Source organism: Rana temporaria, chromosome 9, assembly GCF_905171775.1.
Source record: "Rana temporaria chromosome 9, aRanTem1.1, whole genome shotgun sequence".
Classification (NCBI taxonomy): domain Eukaryota; kingdom Metazoa; phylum Chordata; class Amphibia; order Anura; family Ranidae; genus Rana; species Rana temporaria.
The window spans coordinates 3,811,498-3,834,649 of record NC_053497.1 but is presented as its reverse complement, the minus strand read 5'-3'; the positions used below and the strand labels follow the sequence as shown (position 1 = coordinate 3,834,649).

At 49.6% G+C, this 23,152-nt stretch overlaps 1 protein-coding gene across 2 annotated transcripts in view; it reads left to right on the top strand.

The window, feature by feature from the left end:
* The first annotated feature begins 3,743 nt into the window (after positions 1-3,743).
* Positions 3,744-23,152, top strand: part of LOC120913025 (RIB43A-like with coiled-coils protein 2) — a 35,778-nt gene continuing 16,369 nt past the window's right edge. Inside the window, exons 1-5 of one of the 2 annotated variants that reach the window (XM_040322685.1) lie at positions 3,744-3,787; positions 5,565-5,683; positions 5,766-5,847; positions 9,580-9,924; positions 22,006-22,124. In XM_040322685.1, coding sequence (XP_040178619.1) covers positions 5,567-5,683; positions 5,766-5,847; positions 9,580-9,924; positions 22,006-22,124 — 663 coding nt within the window. In that variant the 5' untranslated portion in view covers positions 3,744-3,787; positions 5,565-5,566. Of the gene's footprint in view, positions 3,788-5,460; positions 5,684-5,765; positions 5,848-9,579; positions 9,925-22,005; positions 22,125-23,152 lie in introns of those variants that run through there. The other variant, XM_040322684.1, reaches the window with a different exon arrangement.

Below are 23,152 nucleotides of genomic sequence, written 5' to 3'. Positions count from 1 at the left end.
TACTCACCAGATTGTTACCAGCATTGAATAAATCCAATCAATACGATCCGTCCCAGCAGCTCTCTTCCAGGTGTATGTTGGCGATATTCATTGGGTGTAGGCGTGCAGCACAGCGGACATGCAGGGAAGCAAAGGAGACATATAAAAAATTTGTATACGAAATTTGGGATAGGTGGCTACAGGCCGCGGAAACCCTTAGCATGACGAATCCTTCTTCCTTTCACCCTAAAACTACCGTCCACTAGTACCGTATTTATCTGCCTATAGCGCGCACCGGCGTATAGCGCGCACCGGCGTATAGTGCGCACCTGCGTATAGTGCGCACCCCTAATCTAGAAGGGAAATTCCTGGGGTAAAAAAAAAATATGATCTACTTACAGTTTTGGTGTCTTGCCCGGCGTTCATCGGCGGCCTTGTTCGGTCTGGCGGCCGTGCGCGGGGTCCATCTGCGACATCCGTCCAGGTGTCCATCTGCGGCTTCCTCGCGGCGTCCGTCCAGGTGTCCGTCTGCGGCTTCCCCCCGCGGCGTCCGTCCAGGTGTCCGTCTGCGGCTTCCTCGCGGCGTCCGTCCAGGTGTCCGTCTGCGGCTTCCTCGCGGCGTCCGTTCAGGTGTCCGTCTGCGGCTTCCCCCCGCGGCGTCCGTCCAGGTATCCGTCTGCGGCTTCCCCCCGCGGCGTCCGTCCAGGTGTCCGTCTGCGGCTTCCTCGCGGCGTCCGTCCAGGTGTCCGTCTGCGGCTTCCTCGCGGCGTCCGTCCAGGTGTCCGTCTGCGGCTTCCTCGCGGCGTCCGTCCAGGTGTCCGTCTGCGGCTTCCTCGCGGGGTTCGTCTAGGCGTCCGTCTGCGGGGTTCGTCCAGTCCTCCATCTGCAAGTTGCCCGGGGTTGCGGCGGTGTTTGTTTTTTAATTAGGCGCTGAGCCGAGAGGAGCCGGATTTCCTGTTTGTTCGGCTCCTCTCGCGTGGCTGCGAGCGTAGCCGAGTGCGCAGTACACTCGGCTTGGCTCGGCTCTAGGCTGCGGCGCTCGGCGCCTAATTAAAAAAACAGACACCGCTGCAACAGTATCGGCGTATATCGCGCACCCACGATTTTCCCCAGATTTTAAAGCGGGGGTTCACCCAAAAACATTTTTTTTTAAATTGCATCTAGCAGATCCAGCATAAGGACAATACATTGCGGCAGTTTTTTTTTTTTTTTTCTTTACCTTTTTTTACCTTTTTATATCCTGATGTTGTCCAGGGCTTCCGTGTTCCGATGACTGCGTGACTGGGCGTTCCTATCCTTCCGTTCGATGATTGACGTCTTGTGCGCCAGGTCACCTGTTTCACAACGCGTGTCACCTGACGCCGGGAAAGAGCTGAGCTGCGAGTCGGCACTATACGGCACCTGCGCAGTCAGGTCTACACGGCGGGAGCAGGCGCCGTATAGTGCCGACTCTTAGCGCGGGTATTTCCGGAAATCTGGTGACGCGCGTTGTGCGACAGGTCACCTGTTTCACAAGACGTCAATCATCGAACGGGAGGATAGGAACGCCCAGTCCCGCAGTCATCGGAACCCTGAGGCAGGGATAAGAACGCCCAGTCCCGGAGTCGTCGGAACGCGGAAGCCCTGGACTAAATCCGGATATAAAGGTAAGTACAGAGCAAAAAAAAAACTGGCAAAATGAAATGTCCTAACTATTGTACTTTTAATGTAAAAAAAAATCATTTTTAGGGTGAACCTCCACTAGGGGAAAAAAGTGCGTGGTATACGCCGATAAATACGGTAATTTTGCCACCAAATGGAGTTGACCCTTTTTGGAGGTGAAATGCGCTGTATCAGGATAAACCTGCTTAGTGGATGAGTAGAACCCCCTCACTACCTTGCTGTACACAAACTCCCACGCGGATTTGCGAAAGAACGAAAATATTGCCAAAATAGTGTAATATAAAAATGGGTATCATAAAATAGCCCGAACCCGGCACTGAGGCTAGCTCGCGTGTCAAGGAGGACGAGTGTCCCGGAATACTGCTAAACTGGCGTGCGTTCCACCTCGCTAACGCCGCGAACCAGCGGGACCGGAAGTATCGATAGGCACGTGCCTGACCAGGTACCGCCTCGACGGAAATCCCTTTGTTGACTCTGTCCCAGAAGGTGGTTTTTCTGGTGGCAATTCCTTCGGTCAGACGGGTGTCTGAACTGGCGTCCTTGCCTTGCGAGGTTCCTTACTTGGTCATCCACAAGGATAAGGTGCGCAGCCGGCGTTCCTTCCTAAGGTTGTTTCGGCTTTTCACATTAATGAGGACATTGGCCCAGATTCAGGTACATTTGCGCTCTATTTGCGGAGGCGCAGGGCAACGATTTTGCCCTGCGCCCCCGCAAATATTTTGCGCTGCCCTCGATTCACATTGCGATGGCGCGCCGGCAAAATTGCCCGGCGTAAGCGCGCGCAATGTAAATGATCCCGCCGATCGTAGAGCGCATGCTCCGTCGGGAAACTTTCCCGACGTGCATTGCGGCAAATGACGTCGCAAGGACGTCATTTGCTTCAAAGTGAACGTGAATGGCGTCCAGCGCCATTCACGAATCACTTACGCAAACGACGTAGATTTCAAATTTTGCGGGAACGACGGGTATCCTTAGCATTGGCTGCGCCTGCTATTAGCAGGAGCAGCCTTACGCTAAGCACGCCGTACGGAAACGACGTAACTTGCGTTCGCAGGGCCCGCGCAACAATTGTGAATCGGTGTTAGTATGCAATTTGCATACTATACGCTGAGCACAATGGGAGCGCCCCCTAGCGGTCATCGCAAGAATGCAGCCATAAGAGCCTTATGCCGCGCAGATTTTAGGCTGCAGTCGGCGTTACGATGTTCCTGAATCAGGAGCATTCGTAACGCCGGAGCAAGTAAGCAATTGCGCTGCGTAACCTATGGTTACACAGGCGCAATTGCTTCTTGAATCTGGGCCAGTGTTCTTCCATCCTTGGTGTCCTCGGCCGGCGAATCCAAAAGAGGCCGCGTTACTTTCCTTGGACGTGGTTCGGGCCCTACGGGTGTACCTGTCTGCTACGGCTCCGTTTCGGAGGTCGGACTCACTGTTCGTGTCGGTGAAGGGTCTGGCGGTCTCGTCAGCCACCATTTCTAGGTGGATCAGACAGGTCGTGCTTCAGGCCTATGCCCTAAAGGGGCGGGCGCCTCCCTTTCAGGTTACGGCGCATTTGACCTGGGCGATCGGTGCCTCTTGGGCTTTCCGCCATCAAGCGTCTGTGTTACAGGTGTGTAAGGCGGCGACCTGGTCGTCAGGCCACACCTTCTCAAAGTTTTACAAGGTGGAGGTGAGTGCGTCTTCGGATGCCTCCTTCAGCCGCAGGGTGTTACAGGCGGCAGTTTAAGGTTGAAGTTCCTCCGTTGAGGAGCTCTGGTTTGTTTGGGGTGAAGTTTGGTTTGTTGTGTTATCTTTCCCACCCCTCGAAATTTTTGACACTGCTTGGGGACGTCCCTAAGGTCAAAGGATGCTGTGTCCGTCCATGAACGGAAGAGAAAATAGGATTTTTGTACTCACCGTAAAATCCATTTCTCTGAGTTCATAGACGGACACAGCACCCACCCCTCCTTGGTTTGTACTGATTGTTTACGAACTGAGGCTGCAGAGCGGAGGATGGGGGATGTACCCGGGGGACCCGCCCCCTGGGAGGTGCTGTGCTGAGAGAAGTGTTGCTGTTTTCTGCCTAGTCTCTCCTGAAAGGAAGGATAATAACCCTAAGGTCCATGCTGCTGTGTCCGTCCATGAACTCGGAGAAATGGATTTTACGGTGAGTACAAAAATCCTATTTTTTTTTTTGTCATCTGTGTCCCCATTGGGGAGATTTCCCTTAATTTCCAGTCCCACAGTCACGACAGGAAGTGAGGGGGAAATTCCACCAGAGCGGTTGTCATCAGAAAGTAGAACTATTGGGAAATGTTTATTTTTTGCCATCTGTGTCCCCATTGGGGGAGATTTCCCATCACTTCGTGTCCCATAGACACAACAGGAAGTGAGAGGAAAATTCTGCAAAGGGAAGGAATCCCAGAACCAGTGTCCCCATTGGAAGATTTCCCTTCACTTCCTGTCACAACAGGAAGGAAATTTCTCTAAAGCGGTTGTCACCAGAAAGTAAAATTATAGGCAAAAGTTTTTTTTTTGCCATCTGTGTCTCCATTGGGTGAGATTTCCCATCACTTCCTGTCCCATAGCCAATACAGGAAGTGAGAGGAGATCCCTCCAAAATCGGTTGTTACTAGAAAGTAGAACTATAGGCAATTTTTTTTTTTTTTTTTTGCCATCTGTGTCCCCATTGGGAAAATTTCCAGTTCTACAGTCACGACAGGAAGTGCGGGGGAAATTCCTCCAAAGTGGTTGTCACCAGAAAGTAGAACTATAGGGAAATGTTTCTTTTTTGACATCTGTCTCCCCATTGGAGGGTTTTCCTTCACTTCCTGTCCCATTGTCACAACAGGAAGTGAGAGAATATCCCTCCAAAGCGAGGGAACCTCTGAGCCAGTGTCCCCATTGGTAGATTTCCCTTTACTTCCTGTCCCATAGCCAAAAACAGGAAGTGAGGAAAATGAGACAATCCAGAGCTAATTTCCCCATTGGAAGACTTCTCTTGTATTCCTGTTTCGGTGACAACCCAAAAAAAATGGAATTTTCCTTCTTTCAAAAACCTGAAAAGGATTCAAATCCCTCAAGAGATGAAGGTAAATCTTCCAATGGGGACACCTGTTTCAGGGACAACTGTCAACTAGTTCATTTTGGATAGTGTAAGGGAGTGTTGGAACCCCTGTCTGCCCCCCCCTGCCCCCAATCTATCTGTATCACATTGGAGAGATTTCCCTTCCTGTCCCTTGACTAAAACAGGAAGTGAGAGGAAATCCCTCCAAAGTGAGGATATGCAAGAATTGGGGTCCCCATTTGAAGATTTCCCTTCACTTCCTGTCCCATCAATAAAACAGGAAGTGATAGGAAATCCCTCCAAAGTGAGAGAATCCCAGAACCAGTTTCCCCATTGAAATATTTTCCTTCACTTCCTGCTCTAAAGCCATAACAGGAAGTGATAGGAAATCCCTCCAAAGCCAGAATTAGGGTCCCCATTTGAATAATTCCCTTCACTTCCTGTTCCATAGCCAAAACAGGAAGTGATGGGAAATCCCTCCAAAGCCAGAATCGGTGTCCCCATTTGAAGATTTCCCCTCACTTCCTGCTCTCTAGCATAAAAGAGGAAGTGGGAGGGAATCCCTGGTTGTCCCCATTGGAAGATTTCCTCTCTCTTCCTGTTCCAGTGACAACCCATCATTTCTTTCACTCTGAGTGATAAGTCATGGGGGGGGGGGGGGGCACAGGCAGCAATAAAATCAATGGAAGAGGTTGAGGACAGTTTTGCGGGGGTCACCTGTCTAAGAGGCGAACCCCCTCCCCCCTACTTTGGTAGATTCCATCTCACATCCTGTTTCTCAGGAAACAGGAAGTGAAGAGATTATCTACGTCATTTGATTTGTTGATTGGACGTTTCTAGAAATATCCTGCTCAGGGCTCCGCCTCTCTTCCTGCAGCCATGTATAAGCTGGACCTGCCCGCAGATCCTAAAGAAACAGCAGCCATAGAAAGGAGAAGAAATATGGAACAGCAAAGGCAAAGCCGGATCTTCAACGCAAAAGTCCGGACGATTGGGGTAGGCTGGCTCCTCCTCCTCCTGAATTATGGCCCCTCCCCCTTCTATCTGATCCTTTTTATACCCGCTGTGCCCTGTGTAGGTGGATGTTCCCACGCTGGAGAGACAGACGGAAGAACGGAAGGCGATGGAGGGACTGGAGAGAGCCCGGGACCGGGCATTCGGTGAGCCTTCCACATTCATACGCTCAGCGGGCCAATCAGCAGCTCTACAAGTATATTCCTCTAACACTGAGGGGGGTCTATATATAAACATTCGTTGGACGAACGTCAGAAACATTTGTGAAAGTTGCTTTAAATGTTCCCGTAATTTCTCCAATAGATGAATTCCTAGATAGTCAGCGCCATCTAGTGGGCAAATGCCGTATATTCAGTATTTCCTAAACACTATACCGACTTTGCCCACTAGATGGCGCTGACAATGTAGGAATTACCCCATTAGAAAAATTACGGGGAAACGTCATCCGGCTTGCAGGAAATGTTTCTGACGCTCGACCAACAAATGTTTTATAAACCGGCCTCTGATAGGAGACGCTCTGCTGCTGCTCTTCTGTCCCCACCCCACGTTCTCATCCATGAATGTAGCATTGTGCGGCTTTCAAGGCGGCGGCGGCCATATTGGAGGAGGTGCAAGTTATCACAGGATGGCTCTTACCTGTTCCCCCATCTGAAAAGCAATCCGCTGTGAATCACTTTTCAGAGAATGTTGGTCAGGTTGACGTCACCTCCATTCTCCCCCCTTACATTAGGGTCCCCTTCAGAGTCCACCCTTGCATCAGGGTCCCCATCAATGCCCCCCTTACATCAGTGTCCCCATCAGAGCCCCCCTTACATCAGTGTCCCCATCAGAGCCCCCCTGACATCAGGGTCCCCATCAGAGCCCCCCTTACATCAGGGTCCCCATCAGAGCCCCCCTTACATCAGTGTCCCCATCAGAGCCCCCCTTACATCAGGGTCCCCATCAGAGCCCCCCTTACATCAGGGTCCCCATCAGAGCCCCCCTTACATCAGTGTCCCCATCAGAGTTCCCCCCCTTACATCAGTGTCCCCATCAGCGTTCCCCCCCTTACATCAGTGTCCCCATCAGAGTCCCCCCCCCCCTTACATCAGTGTCCCCATCAGAGTCCCCCCCCTTACATCAGAGTTCCCCCCTTACATCAGTGTCCCTATCAGAGTTCTCCCTTACATCAGTGTCCCTATCAGAGTTCTCCCTTACATCAGTGTCCCTATCAGAGTTCTCCCTTACATCAGTGTCCCTATCAGAGTTCTCCCTTACATCAGTGTCCCTATCAGAGTTCTCCCTTACATCAGTGTCCCTATCAGAGTTCTCCCTTACATTAGTGTCCCCATCAGAGTTCCCCCTTACATCAGTGTCCCCTTCAGAGCCCCCCTTACATCAGTGTCCCCTTCAGAGTTCCCCCCCCTTACATCAGTGTCCCCATCAGAGTTCTCCCCTTACATCAGTGTCCCCATCAGAGTTCCCCCTTACATCGGTGTCCCCATCAGAGTTCCCCCTTACATCGGTGTCCCCATCAGAGCCCCCCTTACATCGGTGTCCCCATCAGAGCCCCCCCTTACATCAGTGTCCCCATCAGAGCCCCCCTTACATCAGTGTCCCCATCAGAGCCCCCCCCCTTACATCAGTGTCCCCTACAGTGCATTAGAATCCCAACTAGATTACCCCATTTATCAGGGTACCCCCTTCTATCAGAGTCCCCTCTTGCATCAATGTCCCAATCACACATCATAGTCCCTCCCTTGCATCAGTGTCCCCATCAGAGTCCCCCCCCTTACATCAGTGTCCCCATCAGAGTCCCCCCCTTACATCAGTGTCCCCATCAGAGTCCCCCCCCCTTACATCAGTGTCCCCATCAGAGTCCCCCCCTTACATCAGTGTCCCCATCAGAGTCCCCCCTTACATCAGTGTCCCCATCAGAGTCCCCCCTTACATCAGTGTCCCCATCAGAGTCCCCCCTTACATCAGGGTCTCCATCAGAGTCCCACCTTACATCAGGGCCTCTACAGTGCATTAGAATCCCCACTAGATTACCCCATTTATCAGGGTACCCCCTTCCATCAGAATCCCCTCTTGCATCAATGTCCCAATCAGAGCCCCCCTTACATCAGAGACCCCTCCCCTTAACATAGAGTCTTCATCAGAATCCCCCCTTACACCAGGTTCCAAATCAATCTCCCCTTACATTAGAGTCCCCTCTTAAGTTCCATTCACATCTATGCAGTTTGCTTTTGAGTGTTTCTGCCCTCTGTGCTTTTTGCAGGTTTTTTACTGCGATTTTGTCACGATTTGCGTTTGGCATTTTTTTTAATGGCAAATTTGTTGGCAGATTAAAAACCACAAATCACGGCAAAACCACGGTAAAAAATCACAATACATGCTTTTCTGCAGCTTCTCCATTGATGTATATTAAAATATATAAAAAACAGAAGCAGCGTTTTGCATTTGAAAAAAAAACTTTCCAAAAACGCATTGAAGGGAACGAGTTCCATAGGAATCCATGTTAAAAATAAATGTCCTGCAGTTCTACAAAAAAAAAGCACGAAAAACGCATTGGTGTGAATGACATCACAGTCCTCATCAGTCTCCCCCCTTACATCACAGTCCTCATCAGTCTCCCCCCTTACATCACAGTCCTCATCAGTCTCCCCCTTTACATCACAGTCCTCATCAGAGTCGTCCCCCCTCCTCACTTAAAGTGGAGCTCCACCCAAAAGGAAAATTCTGCTTTATGGCCTCCTCTCCCACTCCGGGGGGGGCAGCAAAGATTTGTGCTGGGGAGGGGATTTCAGCAGGGGGCAGATTTATACTGGGAGGATGGGGAATTTTATGCAGGGGCAGATTTATACTGGGAGGAGGGGGGATTTCAGCCGGGGGCAGATTTATACTGGGAGGAGGGGGGATTTTATGCAGGGGGCAGATTTATACTGGGAGGATGGGGATTTCAGCAGGGGCAGATTTATACTGGGAGGATGGGGAATTTTATGCAGGGGGCAGATTTATACTGGGAGGAGGGGGGATTTCAGCAGGGGGCAGATTTATACTGGGAGGATGGGGAATTTTATGCAGGGGGCAGATTTATACTGGGAGGAGGGGGGATTTCAGCAGGGGGCAGATTTATACTGGGAGGAGGGGGAATTTTATGCAGAGGGCAGATTTATACTGGGAGGATGGGGATTTCAGCAGGGGCAGATTTATACTGGGAGGAGGGGGGATTTCAGCAGGGGGCAGATTTATACTGGGAGGAGGGGGAATTGTATGCAGGGGGCAGATTTATACTGGGAGGAGGGGGAATTTTATGCAGGGGACTGATTTATACTGGGAGGAGTGGGAATTTTATGCAGGGGGCAGATTTATACTGGGAGGAGGGGGAATTTTATGCAGGGGGCAGATTTATACTGGGAGGAGGGGGAATTTTATGCAGGGGGCAGATTTATACTGGGAGGAGGGGGGATTTCAGCAGGGGGCAGATTTATACTGGGAGGAGGGGGAATTTTATGCAGGGGGCAGATTTATACTGGGAGGAGGGGGAATTTTATGCAGGGGGCAGATTTATACTGGGAGGAGGGGGGATTTCAGCAGGGGGCAGATTTATACTGCGAGGAGGGGGAATTTTATGCAGGGGGGCAGATTTATACTGGGAGGAGGGGGAATTGTATGCAGGGGGGCAGATTTATACTGGGAGGAGGAGGGATTTTATGCTTAGGGGAGGAGCATGCAGATTAGCGCTCAATCAATTTTTTTTGGAGGAAGGAGATTTTTGCTGACACACAATGCTCATACATCTTGTGGGGGGGGGCCCGGGCTTTGTCCTAGCACCGCCTCCGATCTATTGGTTCTGACATTTGTATAAACGGATATATATACACCTTGTATTGCAGACGCGGACAGACAGCGGTGCGATAAGATCGCCATGATGCTGGAAGAAAGGGAGGGTCAGGTCGCCCGGGATCTGGATAAAGCCGTGCTGCAATTCAGAGAGCAGCACCAGCAGCCCGGGACCAGGAGGGAATATGACCTGTACGACCCGGACGCACTGAAGAAGGAGCGGCCCGCCCGCGTCGGCGACCACGATCCCCGCTGTGGGCCCGCCAGCTTACAGAAGCTTGCCGGAGAAGACCTGAGCGAGAAGGAGAGAAAGAAGCTGCAGGCGGAGCTTTCTAGGAAGTGGCTGTCAGACCAGAAAGAAGAGAGGAAGAGGAGCGAGGCGCAGAAAAAATACGCCGGTGTAGCAGTAAGATCGGCATCCCAAGAAAATTGGCATCCCTTGTAGCAACTGAGCATGTGCCGATTTCAGTCCATTGAAATCGAGCGCAGAGCTGCTGCACTACAACACAGCTGAGTCAGATTAACTCTGCACGCGCCGAGAGCTATTGCCGAGGAACACTGCATCAGGATGACCACGGGGGACACAAGCTTGTATAGGCTACCTACGGGGGGGATCAGTCTGTATGTCCAGGGGGGGGGGGGGGGTCAGTCTGTATGTCACAAGGGGGGGTCAGTCTGTATGTCGCATGGGGGGTCAATCTGTATGTCACAAGGGGGGGTCAGTCTGTCGCAAGGGGGATCAGTCTGTATGTCATGGGGGGGGGGCAGTCTGTATGTCACGGAGGGGGGGGGGGGGTCAGTCTGTCACGGGGGGTCAGTTTGTATTTCACAGGGGGGGCCACAGTCAGCATGTCACGACCAGACCACATGTCCCGGGGGGGGTGGGGGGGGCAGACTGCATGTCACGGGGTGGTGGCTGGAGCCCAGGGGTCATAAGTTGAGAGGTGACAATCTATCAGAGGTGTCGCTCTCTTGTTGGGGAATGGGGGTATTTCAGTATTTTAAAGAGGAGATGCAGATTTTCATGGCCTGTAATATTATAAGAGGAGATGCAGATTTTCATGGCCTGTAATATTATAAGAGAAGATGCAGATTTTCATGGCCTGTAATATTATAAGAGGGGGATGCAGATTTTCATGGCCTGTAATATTATAAGAGGAGATGCAGATTTTCATGGCCTGTAATATTATAAGAGGGGGTACAGATTTTCATGGCCTGTAATATTAGAAGAGGAGATGCAGATTTTCATGGCCTGTAATATTAGAAGAGGGAGATGCAGATTTTCATGGCCTGTAATATTATAAGAGGGGATGCAGATTTTCATGGCCTGTAATATTATAAGAGGAGATGCAGATTTTCATGGCCTGTAATATTATAAGAGGGGATGCAGATTTTCATGGCCTGTAATATTATAAGAGGGGATGCAGATTTTCATGGCCTGTAATATTATAAGAGGGGGATGCAGATTTTCATGGCCCGTAATATTATAAGAGGGGATGCAGATTTTCATGGCCTGTAATATTATAAGAGGAGATGCAGATTTTCATGGCCTGTAATATTATAAGAGGGGGATGCAGATTTTCATGGCCTGTAATATTATAAGAGGGGATGCAGATTTTCATGGCCTGTAATATTATAAGAGGGGATGCAGATTTTCATGGCCTGTAATATTATAAGAGGAGATGCAGATTTTCATGGCCTGTAATATTATAAGAGGGGGATGCAGATTTTCATGGCCTGTAATATTATAAGAGGGGGATGCAGATTTTCATGGCCTGTAATATTATAAGAGGGGATGCAGATTTTCATGGCCTGTAATATTAGAAGAGGGAGATGCAGATTTTCATGGCCTGTAATATTATAAGAGGGGATGCAGATTTTCATGGCCTGTAATATTATAAGAGGGAGATGCAGATTTTCATGGCCTGTAATATTATAAGAGGGGATGCAGATTTTCATGGCCTGTAATATTATAAGAGGGGGATGCAGATTTTCATGGCCCGTAATATTATAAGAGGGGATGCAGATTTTCATGGTCAGGGGGTCACCTTTCTTCAAAGTGGAAGTTCCATTTTTCGGTTGAACTCCACTTTAAATGCTTAAATGGACTATTGTTGTATAGGTTGAGTCTTGCTGTCTGAGATTTGGTGTCGGTTATTTATTTACTTTTATTTTTCATGCCCTGTTTTTTTTTTTAATAAAATTCCCTGTTTTGAAAAGTTTATAAATCATATGTTTCAACATCAATAAAATGGTCGGTGCCTATTTTTGCTCATACGCTTGCCTTGTTGCCTTTTTCCTTAACTTTTGTCTTTCAGTTTGTTGTTCGTTTTTGACCTCCGGAAGCTTTTACCCCCTTTATGACCATAGTATTGTTTGCTATCCAGCACTGTGCTACTTTTACACTGGGGCGCTATGGGCGTCGGCGGTAAAGCGCCGATATTTATAGCAGCGCTTTACCGTAATTTTTGTGGCTTTTAACCGCCACTAGCGGCCGAAAAGTGCCTTTTCAGCGGCGCTGCCCATTGATTTCAATGGGCAGGAGCACTTTAGGAGAGGTGTATTCACCGCTCCTACAGTGCCTCAAAGATGCAGCTAGCAGGACTTTTTTTTCTGTCCTGCCAGCGCACCACTCCAGTGTGAAAGCCCAAAGGAAGAAGACACTCTTTCTAGGCTATTTTTAGCGCTATATCGCCTGCAAAGCTCCTCAGTGTAAACGTAGCCTTAGGCTGGGTTCACACTTGTCCTACAAACGGTCCTACATTGGGAGCCTCATGTAGCATGACGTGTGAAAATCAATGTTTCCCTATCAGAGCTGTCTTAACTGGTCCTACACAAGTCGGTCCGACTTTGAAAATGCTCCCTGTACTACTTTTGGTCCTACATTGATCCTACTTCAGGCCCATTGAATATCATTGAAGTCGGACCAAAGTAGTATCCTGTTCATGAAAGTAGGATGGATGTAGGATCAATGTAGGATAAATGTAGGACCAATGGAGCAGAGCAAAGTAGGATGAAAGTAGTGTAGTAGTGTGAACCCAGCCTGAGGCTGGGTTCACACTGCACACTGGAGCGGCTCACAGCAGGGGGTCCAGTGAGTCCTGTTCACCGTTTCAGGTCTGAATTTTGGGCTGAAACAGGACAAAAGACGCACATAGAGATCCGGTCACGATCTCCTGACATGCGAATTGGATGCAGAGAAACCTCATCCAATTCGTACTAATGTGAACCATGTGATGTACCATATATACTGGAGTATAAGCCGAGGCACCCGATTCTACCACAAAAAAAAAAAAAAAAACTGGGAAAACGCATTGACTCGAGTATAAGCCTAGGGTGTCCATGTGCATGCCTCACTGTGCCCAATCTCCCTACCTGATCTCCGGCGATGTGTGACTAGACTGACGTTTAACATGGGAGTCTATGGAAGGGGTGCCCGGGTTTGAAAAATCGGTGCTCCCCATCCGTAGGTCCTCCGTACAACAAACTTTGCACACTTGTAGATGAAGAGTGGGGCTACATGTGTGCCAAGATTGGTGTCCAGGGGACCTATGGCAAAAGTTGAAGATGGACACAGACTCGAGTATAAGCCGAGGGGGGAATTTTCAGCATAAAAAAATGTGCTGAAAAACTCAGCTTATACTCGAGTATATACGGTATGTCTTTTTTCTATATGTGTATTTATATATTTACCTAGTGATTCTTTTTTTCTTCTCTTTTATTCATCCCCACTTATCCTTTTTTGTTCATCTCTTCTCTCCTTCCCTTCCTCCCCACCGTCCACCCCTTCCCCCCCTTTTACTTAATTTATTTCCCCCTTTTTTACCTTCCCTCCCTCTTCCCCCCCCCTTTCCTTTTTTGCCTTCCGCCCCGTTTCCTCCTTTTGTTGTTTATTGACATATGTTCTTGTCCATAGACCACCAGTTATACCCACTGCTAGAAAATTGCATTTTTTATTTTATTTACTGCACCATGAAGTGCCTCCCGTGTCTGCTGTGGGGGGATTTACCTGTATTGGGTGCCTCTCTTTTGTGTTTTTTGATGTTCCATTGGGCTTTCATTTGTAAGCCATGCATGCCTATATAAATCTCTAACATTATTTATCCTGAAGAAGCGGCCAAAGCCACAAAACATGCAGAGGAATACGTCAGGACATACATCTCCATTCCTCACAATACTTGTGAGGTTTACCTGTTCTTTGTGAACCATTTATATCAATTTTGCAACAACTGTTTATGTTCTGCTGTACAAAATGTTTTTAATTATGTTTACCTTCTTAATAAATTTAAATTTTATACTTACTTTGGCCTAATCCTTGGGTACCGAGATCGTCCTCAACTTTCACAGTAGCGCGGGGCAAATTTGAAGCAGCCCCTGGCACACCCCCTTTCCAATATCCTAATACAAAGGATGATGGTAGCCACCTCTATCCCTAGACGTAACTAATTGAGGCAATATTCTATATTGTACGCTGAATAAGGGTCCATGTAGTACTTACTGTACACAACAATGAAAATGACATGATCACTAACACACAGATAAACAAACAACACACAGAGTTTTTAGAGGTGAAAATGTTTTTATTGGCAGAATAAACAGTACATCAGAAATACATTTGACATATCACTTATAAGAAAGCGGTAATGAGCGCGCCAAATAGCCATCGCCTACAGCGGCACTTGCACCCAAAGGTTTAATGAATAGGCTTGGATCAGAAGATCAGGAGGTAAAGAAAAAGGGCGAAGAAAGATAAAGGCAAAAAGGGTTGGAGAGGGGGGAAATTGGGGGGGGGGGGGGGGGGGTCTGCAGGGAAAGCCTGGGGTGGTAAATGAGGGGTATCCCTACATCTTTAAGGAAAGGTACACACAGAGTTTAAATTTTTTTTTTTTATTTAAATATTATAAGCACTCTAAGGAATGAGGAAGCCTACTTACTCCAAACCAAAAAATAATTAGGAACCCCCACCGCTGGCTACACAGACGGATAGACCCCCCCATGACTGAAAACCCACAAAACAAAATACTGACACCTCAGATTGACCCCCCCCCCCAACTGAAAGACCAGACTGAACCCCCCCGCCACTAATACATGTCACCCCCAAAATAAAGACAATGATAATTGCTGTAACGGACACAGGCATGCTGCCGAGACAGTTATAATCTTCGTGCAGGGGGACTACAAGGAACTGCATGGCTTGTCACAAGTGAAGGTACCACATTGTATTCTGAGCTCAAAGGGTTAACTGGACAAGTCTCTTTCATTGCTGGAATGCTAATGAACCCTCTTTTGTGTGCAGGTAAACAGCCCCCCTGTGAGGTGTATGCTGATGGGGATTATGTGTGAGTGATAATTGTTTTAAAGGTTAATTGAATTCTATGTGCCTGGCCAGGAAATGTTAAGTGGGGTGAGGTGCCGAAGAGTCTAGAAACTGGCCAAGTGATTAATTCAAGGAGATGTCATTGTTTCAGGGGGTCTGTGTTGAAGCCCCCTACTGGGAAAAGGGGAGGGCGGAAACTGTCATTGTTCTTGTAACAGTTGTAACCAGATATAAGCAGGTGAAATATGCCAAATAAAGTCAGTCTACTTGACCCTTCAAACGTAGCACGTCTCGTTTCTTGGAAGGGCGTTCGATGGGATATACCGGCGGTACCTGCATATCGCAGCTTGCCAGGGAAAAGGACGTCTCCAACGGCCGATACCCCTCACTACCAGTGGGTAGCCGTTACATTGGTTGGTAGCAGTGGGATGGTCCTTTTATCCAAAGAGCAAGTGCTGAATGGAGTCGCAGTACGCCAGGCTGAAAAGATCCACACTGAAAGATCTATTGGAGATTCGTGGTAGGAGCGCCAGCAACAGACCACGGAGGGAGCTGATAGCTGACCTGCTGGAGCTGGACGAAATGGATGGATCCATGGAAGGAACGGAGCCCCTTGCACCGGTCAGCAAAGAAGATGTAATTACTGGGATTGTACAGCGGAGATTATCCTTGTATCCAGAAACGTCCGTGGAACTAATCAACCAGCTGTTCCGGGAAGCAAGGGAAGAAATACAAACGAAGAGGGGACAAGAACTGGAACTGGTAAGAGCGAGACAGCCCATTACACCTGCAGTTCCTACCCCCCCCACCTGCTGCTACAGGAAAGAAAATACCGTTCACTGCATTCAAAGCTTTTGTAGAAAGTGAGGAGGAAATCGATGGATATTTGGCGGACTTTGAGAGGCAGTGCTCACTACACCAGGTCCCACCAGACCAATGGGTCACTATTTTGTCGGGGAAATTGTCGGGCAAAGCCAATGAAGCCTTTCGGGCTCTCACTCCAGAGGATATTTTACAATACCAGCAAGTTAAAAAGGCGCTGCTAACCCGATATGCCGTAACGCCAGAAGCCTACCGCCGGCGCTTCCGGGAGTCCAAGAAGATGGCTGTGGACTCCCACATGGAATGGGCCAACCAGTTACAAAGGGTGGCATCGCTTTGGGTCCAAGGGTGCAAGGCCAACACCGGGGAGGAAGTATTGCAGCTGTTCCTAATGGAACATTTCTTCCAAGACCTGGCCGCAGACATACAAGACTGGGTACGAGATCGCCGGCCCGCTAACTTAAACGAGGCGGCTCGGCTAGCAGATGAGTACGCGGAAACAAGGAAAGTAAGCCAGGGTACTACACGGCTGGCTCATAAGGTAGAACCGCGTACTCCAACCGTCACCCCACGCCCAGAGTTTCGGGCTCCAGTCCCACCACGTCCTCAGGGGCCTAGCAACTACCCCCGGGATTCGCCTAGGGTGACGTGCCATCACTGCAGCGACACGGGACATATTGCTCGTTATTGCCCTTTGAGAGCTACAAATAACAATTGGAGACGCACAGAACCTAACACAGAGGTCACTCCATCACGTCCCTCTGCGGCCCACTGCCTGGAGACCGAGGGGGGCCCTGAGGAATGTCTGGGAATTTGGTATGAGGCAGACCCAATACAAGCGGCCTCTCCGGATAACCGTCAGCATCACCGTCAGGAGGTACGAGTGAATGGACAAGTAGCACAAGGCTTAAGAGATTCCGGGACTACTATCACTCTGATTCAAAAACATCTGGTAAAGCCAGAGAACGTGTCCACTCGCACAGTTGCCGTCCGGGTCGCAGGGGGTGCTGTATTTCACGTACCCACCACCCGGGTGCACTTAGACTGGGGAGCCGGGTCAGGAAAGACCACAGTTGGTATCATGGACAACCTACCTGCCGAGGTGGTGCTGGGCAACGACATTGGCCCTCTGACTTCGGCTTATTTACCTACACCTGCTGCTGCTTGTCCCGTGACCACCCGCGTTGCTGGAATCAACCCGCTTGCTGCTGAGAACCGGGTAAGACTACCTTCCCCGACATGTACTGTAGATCCGGCACAATATCACAGTCTAAAATGGGAATGTGACAAGTTGGCCAGTGAGAAATCAGAGATGCAACGACACTATGTCACGTATTATGAGATGTCCCGTGGCTTGAACATTGAAATGCACAAACAGGCGGAAATTGTCAAAAGATTAAATGGGATTTGCATCCAGGTGGTGCCGTATCTGTCCCAAGAGCATCAGCAACAGGTTTTGGGAGCCATTGAGAGAGCAAAGCAAGTGACTGTTCCAGAATTGAATTCTATTCTTCACCGTCACCATCAGCTACCGACATGGTAAGCCAATGGGAAGGCCGACGGACTGTCCAGGCAAACGGAACTTTTACCCTAACAGCAGACCGGACATCCCCAAGTTGATCCGAAAAGGATCAATCCGGGTCTGCCGGAGTGTTCCACAAAGGGGGAGTAGTGTAACGGACACAGGCATGCTGCCGAGACAGTTATAATCTTCGTGCAGGGGGACTACAAGGAACTGCATGGCTTGTCACAAGTGAAGGTACCACATTGTATTCTGAGCTCAAAGGGTTAACTGGACAAGTCTCTTTCATTGCTGGAATGCTAATGAACCCTCTTTTGTGTGCAGGTAAACAGCCCCCCTGTGAGGTGTATGCTGATGGGGATTATGTGTGAGTGATAATTGTTTTAAAGGTTAATTGAATTCTATGTGCCTGGCCAGGAAATGTTAAGTGGGGTGAGGTGCCGAAGAGTCTAGAAACTGGCCAAGTGATTAATTCAAGGAGATGTCATTGTTTCAGGGGGTCTGTGTTGAAGCCCCCTACTGGGAAAAGGGGAGGGCGGAAACTGTCATTGTTCTTGTAACAGTTGTAACCAGATATAAGCAGGTGAAATATGCCAAATAAAGTCAGTCTACTTGACCCTTCAAACGTAGCACGTCTCGTTTCTTGGAAGGGCGTTCGATGGGATATACCGGCGGTACCTGCATATCGCAGCTTGCCAGGGAAAAGGACGTCTCCAACGGCCGATACCCCTCACTACCAGTGGGTAGCCGTTACAATTGCTTTCTAGCGGCTTGCTTTTCCACCTCTATGGCAGTTGATGGGTTAAAATGGTGTCCTCCCACAATATTAAAGCGGATGAGCGCTGAAAAAAATATATAAAAGTCAGCAGCTACAAATACTGCAGCTGCTGACTTATAATATCAGCACACTTACCTGTCCTGGAGTCCAGCGCCATCCGCAGCAGAGGAGGAGCGATCACCGCCATCCATGGTGAGGGAACCAGGAAGTGAAGCGCTCCGGCTTCACTGCCCGGTTCCCTACGGCGCATAAGCGAGTCGCGCTGCGCCTGCCGATTGGCTCCCGCTGTGTGCTGGGAGCTGAGTGTTCCCAGAATACAACTGGGGGTGGGAGGTGTCTTTAGACAGGTATCTGCACCCCCCTCCCCCTGAAAGGTGTCAAATGTGACACCGGAGGGGGGAGGGTTCCAATCAACGTGAGTTCCACTTTAGGGTGGAGCTCCGCTTTAATAATCCAGACTGTGAAATGGTGTATCCTCCCTAATATTACAGCCTAATATTACAGCCTCTTATAATATATCAGGGCATGAAAATCTGTACCCCCTCTTATAATATTACAGGCCATGAAAATCTGCATCCCCTCTTATAATATTACAGGCCATGAAAATCTGCATCTCCCTCTTATAATATTACAGGCCATGAAAATCTGCATCCCCCTCTTATAATATTACAGGCCATGAAAATCTGCATCTCCTCTTATAATATTACAGGCCATGAAAATCTGCATCTCCTCTTATAATATTACAGGCCATGAAAATCTGTACCCCCTCTTATAATATTACAGGCCATGAAAATCTGCATCCCCTCTTATAATATTACAGGCCATGAAAATCTGCATCCCCCTCTTATAATATTACAGGCCATGAAAATCTGCATCCCCTCTTATAATATTACAGGCCATGAAAATCTGCATCTCCTCTTATAATATTACAGGCCATGAAAATCTGCATCCCCCTCTTATAATATTACAGGCCATGAAAATCTGTACCCCCTCTTATAATATTACAGGCCATGAAAATCTGCATCCCCTCTTATAATATTACAGGCCATGAAAATCTGCATCCCCCTCTTATATATTACAGGCCATGAAAATCTGCATCCCCTCTTATAATATTACAGGCCATGAAAATCTGCATCTCCTCTTATAATATTACAGGCCATGAAAATCTGCATCCCCCTCTTATAATATTACAGGCCATGAAAATCTGAAAATCTGCATCCCCTCTTATAATATTACAGGCCATGAAAATCTGCATCTTCTCTTATAATATTACAGGCCATGAAAATCTGTACCCCCTCTTATAATATTACAGGCCATGAAAATCTGCATCTCCTCTTATAATATTACAGGCCATGAAAATCTGCATCTCCTCTTTAAAATACTGAAATACCCCCATTCCCCAACAAGAGAGCGACACCTCTGATAGATTGTCACCTCTCAACTTATGACCCCTGGGCTCCAGCCACCACCCCGTGACATGCAGTCTGCCCCCCCCCCCCCCGGGAACCACCCCGTGACATGCAGTCTGCCCCCCCCCCGGGACATGTGGTCTGGTCGTGACATGCTGACTGTGGCCCCCCCCTGTGAAATACAAACTGACCCCCCGTGACAGACAGACTGACCCCCCCCCCTCCGTGACATACAGACTGCCCCCCCCCCCCATGACATACAGACTGACCCCCCTTGCGACAGACTGACCCCCCCCTTGTGACATACAGATTGACCCCCCATTGTGACATACAGACTGACCCCCCCCCCCCCTGGACATACAGACTGATCCCCCCGTAGGTAGCCTATACAAGCTTGTGTCCCCCGCGGTCATCCTGATGCAGTGTTCCTCGGCAATAGCTCTCGGCGCGTGCAGAGTTAATCTGACTCAGCTGTGTTGTAGTGCAGCAGCTCTGCGCTCGATTTCAATGGACTGAAATCGGCACATGCTCAGTTGCTACAAGGGATGCCAATTTTCTTGGGATGCCGATCTTACTGCTACACCGGTCAGTTGGAACGATCGAATGGAAACATTTAGCCCCGGTTCACATTGATGTGAAATCGGACGGGAATCGGATTGCATGGCTGAATTTGCATCGCATGTGATGCTCATAGGGATGTGGTGCGATTCCTGTGCGAATCACGTGCAGCGTCCCGCACTGCACAAGTGTAAACCTGGGCTTAAAACCTAACTACACCTATAATGTCCCTTTAAGAGTAATACCCAAACCCAGGGCTGGGGGCGCTGTATTCCCCTCTCAGACATTCACAGAAAGCTTTGTACTCTATGAATGAATACAAAGTCTCCCGATTGGCTGAGGTGAAGAATGGGGTAGCATTTGCTCACCGTTCCACCTCAGCTATATACAGTATACAGCTCTGTGTTCCCCAACAGTAGGAGGAGAACTTTCTTTCCCCCTCCCGGGGCAAAATAGAATTGGGCTGAGTGCGGCTCAGCCATTCACAGACAGCTTTGTATTCTATCAATGAATACAAAGCCTCCTCTGATTGGCTGAGGTGGAGAATGTGATATAATTTGCTCACCTTTCCACCTCCACCAATCAAAGGAAGTTTTGTATTCATTCATAGATTACAAAACTTACCGTGAATGGCCTTAGCTTGAGTCTCCTTGGCCCTTCGCTTGAGACTCCTTGGCCCTTCGCTTGAGACTCCTTGGCCCTTAGCTTGAGACTCCTTGGCCCTTAGCTTGAGACTCCTTGGCCCTTAGCTCGAGACTCCTTGGCCCTTAGCTCGAGACTCCTTGGCCCTTAGCTCGAGACTCCTTGGCCCTTAGCTCGAGACTCCTTGGCCCTTAGCTCGAGACTCCTTGGCCCTTAGCTCGAGACTCCTTGGCCCTTAGCTCGAGACTCCTTGGCCCTTAGCTCGAGACTCCTTGGCCCTTAGCTCGAGACTCCTTGGCCCTTAGCTCGAGACTCCTTGGCCCTTAGCTCGAGACTCCTTGGCCCTTAGCTCGAGACTCCTTGGCCCTTAGCTCGAGACTCCTTGGCCCTTAGCTCGAGACTCCTTGGCCCTTAGCTCGAGACTCCTTGGCCCTTAGCTCGAGACTCCTTGGCCCTTAGCTCGAGACTCCTTGGCCCTTAGCTCGAGACTCCTTGGCCCTTAGCTCGAGACTCCTTGGCCCTTAGCTCGAGACTCCTTGGCCCTTAGCTTGAGACTCCTTGGCCCTTAGCTCGAGACTCCTTGGCTTGGGACTCCTTGGCCCTTAGCTTGAGACTCCTTGGCCCTTAGCTTGAGACTCCTTGGCTTGGGACTCCTTGGCCCTTAGCTTGGGACTCCTTGGCCCTTAGCTTGGGACACCTTGGCCCCAAAAAACTATTAAATAGGACGACATTCAATGTGGAGTTCAGTTTTAAAGAGACCCTGCCACCTTGATATAAAAATCAAAGCGCTTGATTCATGATATTTCCCTGTCCCACTGTCTGTGCGTCCGTCTCCTTTGTATGCCCCCCCCCCCCCCCCCCGCTCCCTATGGTTCCTGATGTAGGGACTGGTGAAAGGAACCACAGCGCTAATTGGGGGGACCAGGCAAGTCAACCTGTGGCCCTCCAGCTGTTGCGGAACTACAAGTCCCATCATGCCTCTGCCTGTGGGAGTCATGCTTGTAACTGTCAGATTTGCAATGCCTCATGGGACTTGTAGTTCCGTAACAGATGGAGGGCCGCAGGTTGAGCGCCCACGTCAGGCAGCGGTATTTCAGAAATACAGAGGAGAACAGCAGCGTGGACAGTGGGATGGGGAAAAAATATGAGGACCCCTCTACCTGCCGAAGTAGAGACGGAGTACTTACCTTTCCTGATGTCTGTGCCACCAAAAGGAGAAATTCTCTATAGGACAAACAAGTGGCGACCACCTCCACCTATAACTGGCATTTGCAGCAAGGTGCCCACAGAAAGGCAACGCATGTCCCAAACAAAAGATTTCCCAGCACACTTACCAGCCAGCCTGCAAAACACCCCAATTGGTTCCTGTCTAACAGTCGATAAAACAGATGGTTTGCTTATGAATGATCTTGGACTCTGTGCTCTTCCCAGATGAATTGTATGATAAGAAGAGGGTGGAGCTGGATGAGAGAGCGCAGCATCTGACCAAGATGGAAGAAGAATGCCGAAAGGCTGTGAATATGGCCGTCACTAACCTCAACCAAGCGCTGGTAAGTCGCACAGACCGCAGCATGTTATACCTGAATACATTTGCGAAGGGTGGCCCTGAACCTCCTCTTCTGTGGTCCCTCGCTGGCACTCTAGGCTCCTCTTCTCAGTGCCCCGCCATATGAAGCTGCTTCCTATGGGGTGCACCTGCAGGCTTGCTCCCATGCCAGGCTGTGCGTGTCTATAGACACACAGAGTGCGGCTCAGCCCCATCCCTCACTGAATTTGTTGGACAGAAGCAAAAGTAGACGGCTTCCGCTGCTGCCTCTGTCCTGAGGGGAGAAAAAGAGACCAGCGCCGCTGGAAACGGGCACAACATGACGGGTACATCGCTGGAGACGGGCACAACATGACTGGCACATCGCTGGAGACGGGCACAACATGATGGGCACATCGCTGGAGACGGGCACAACATGATGGGCACATCGCTGGAGACGGGCACAACATGACGGGCACATCGCTGGAGACGGGCACAACATGACGGGCACATCGCTGGAGACGGGCACATCGCTGGAGACGGGCACAACATGACTGGCACATCGCTGGAGACGGGCACAACATGATGGCACATCGCTGGAGACGGGCACAACATGATGGCACATCGCTGGAGACGGGCACAACATGACGGGCACATCGCTGGAGACGGGCACAACATGACGGGCACATCGCTGGAGACGGGCACATCGCTGGAGACGGGCACAACATGACTGGCACATCGCTGGAGACGGGCACAACATGACTGGCACATCGCTGGAGACGGGCACAACATGACGGCACATTGCTGGAGACGGGCACAACATGATGGGCACATCGCTGGAGACGGGCACAACATGACGGGCACATTGCTGGAGACGGGTACAACACAGGATTGAGTGAGGACTCGGGTAAGTATAAAGGGGTGAGGGGGGTGATACTTCCACTAGAACATGTTTTTACTTTATTAATGCAGGGATTGCATTAAAGTGATATTAAAGGCCTTTCTATTTTTGTCTTTTTTAAATAATAAACACTTACCTGCTCTGTAATGGTT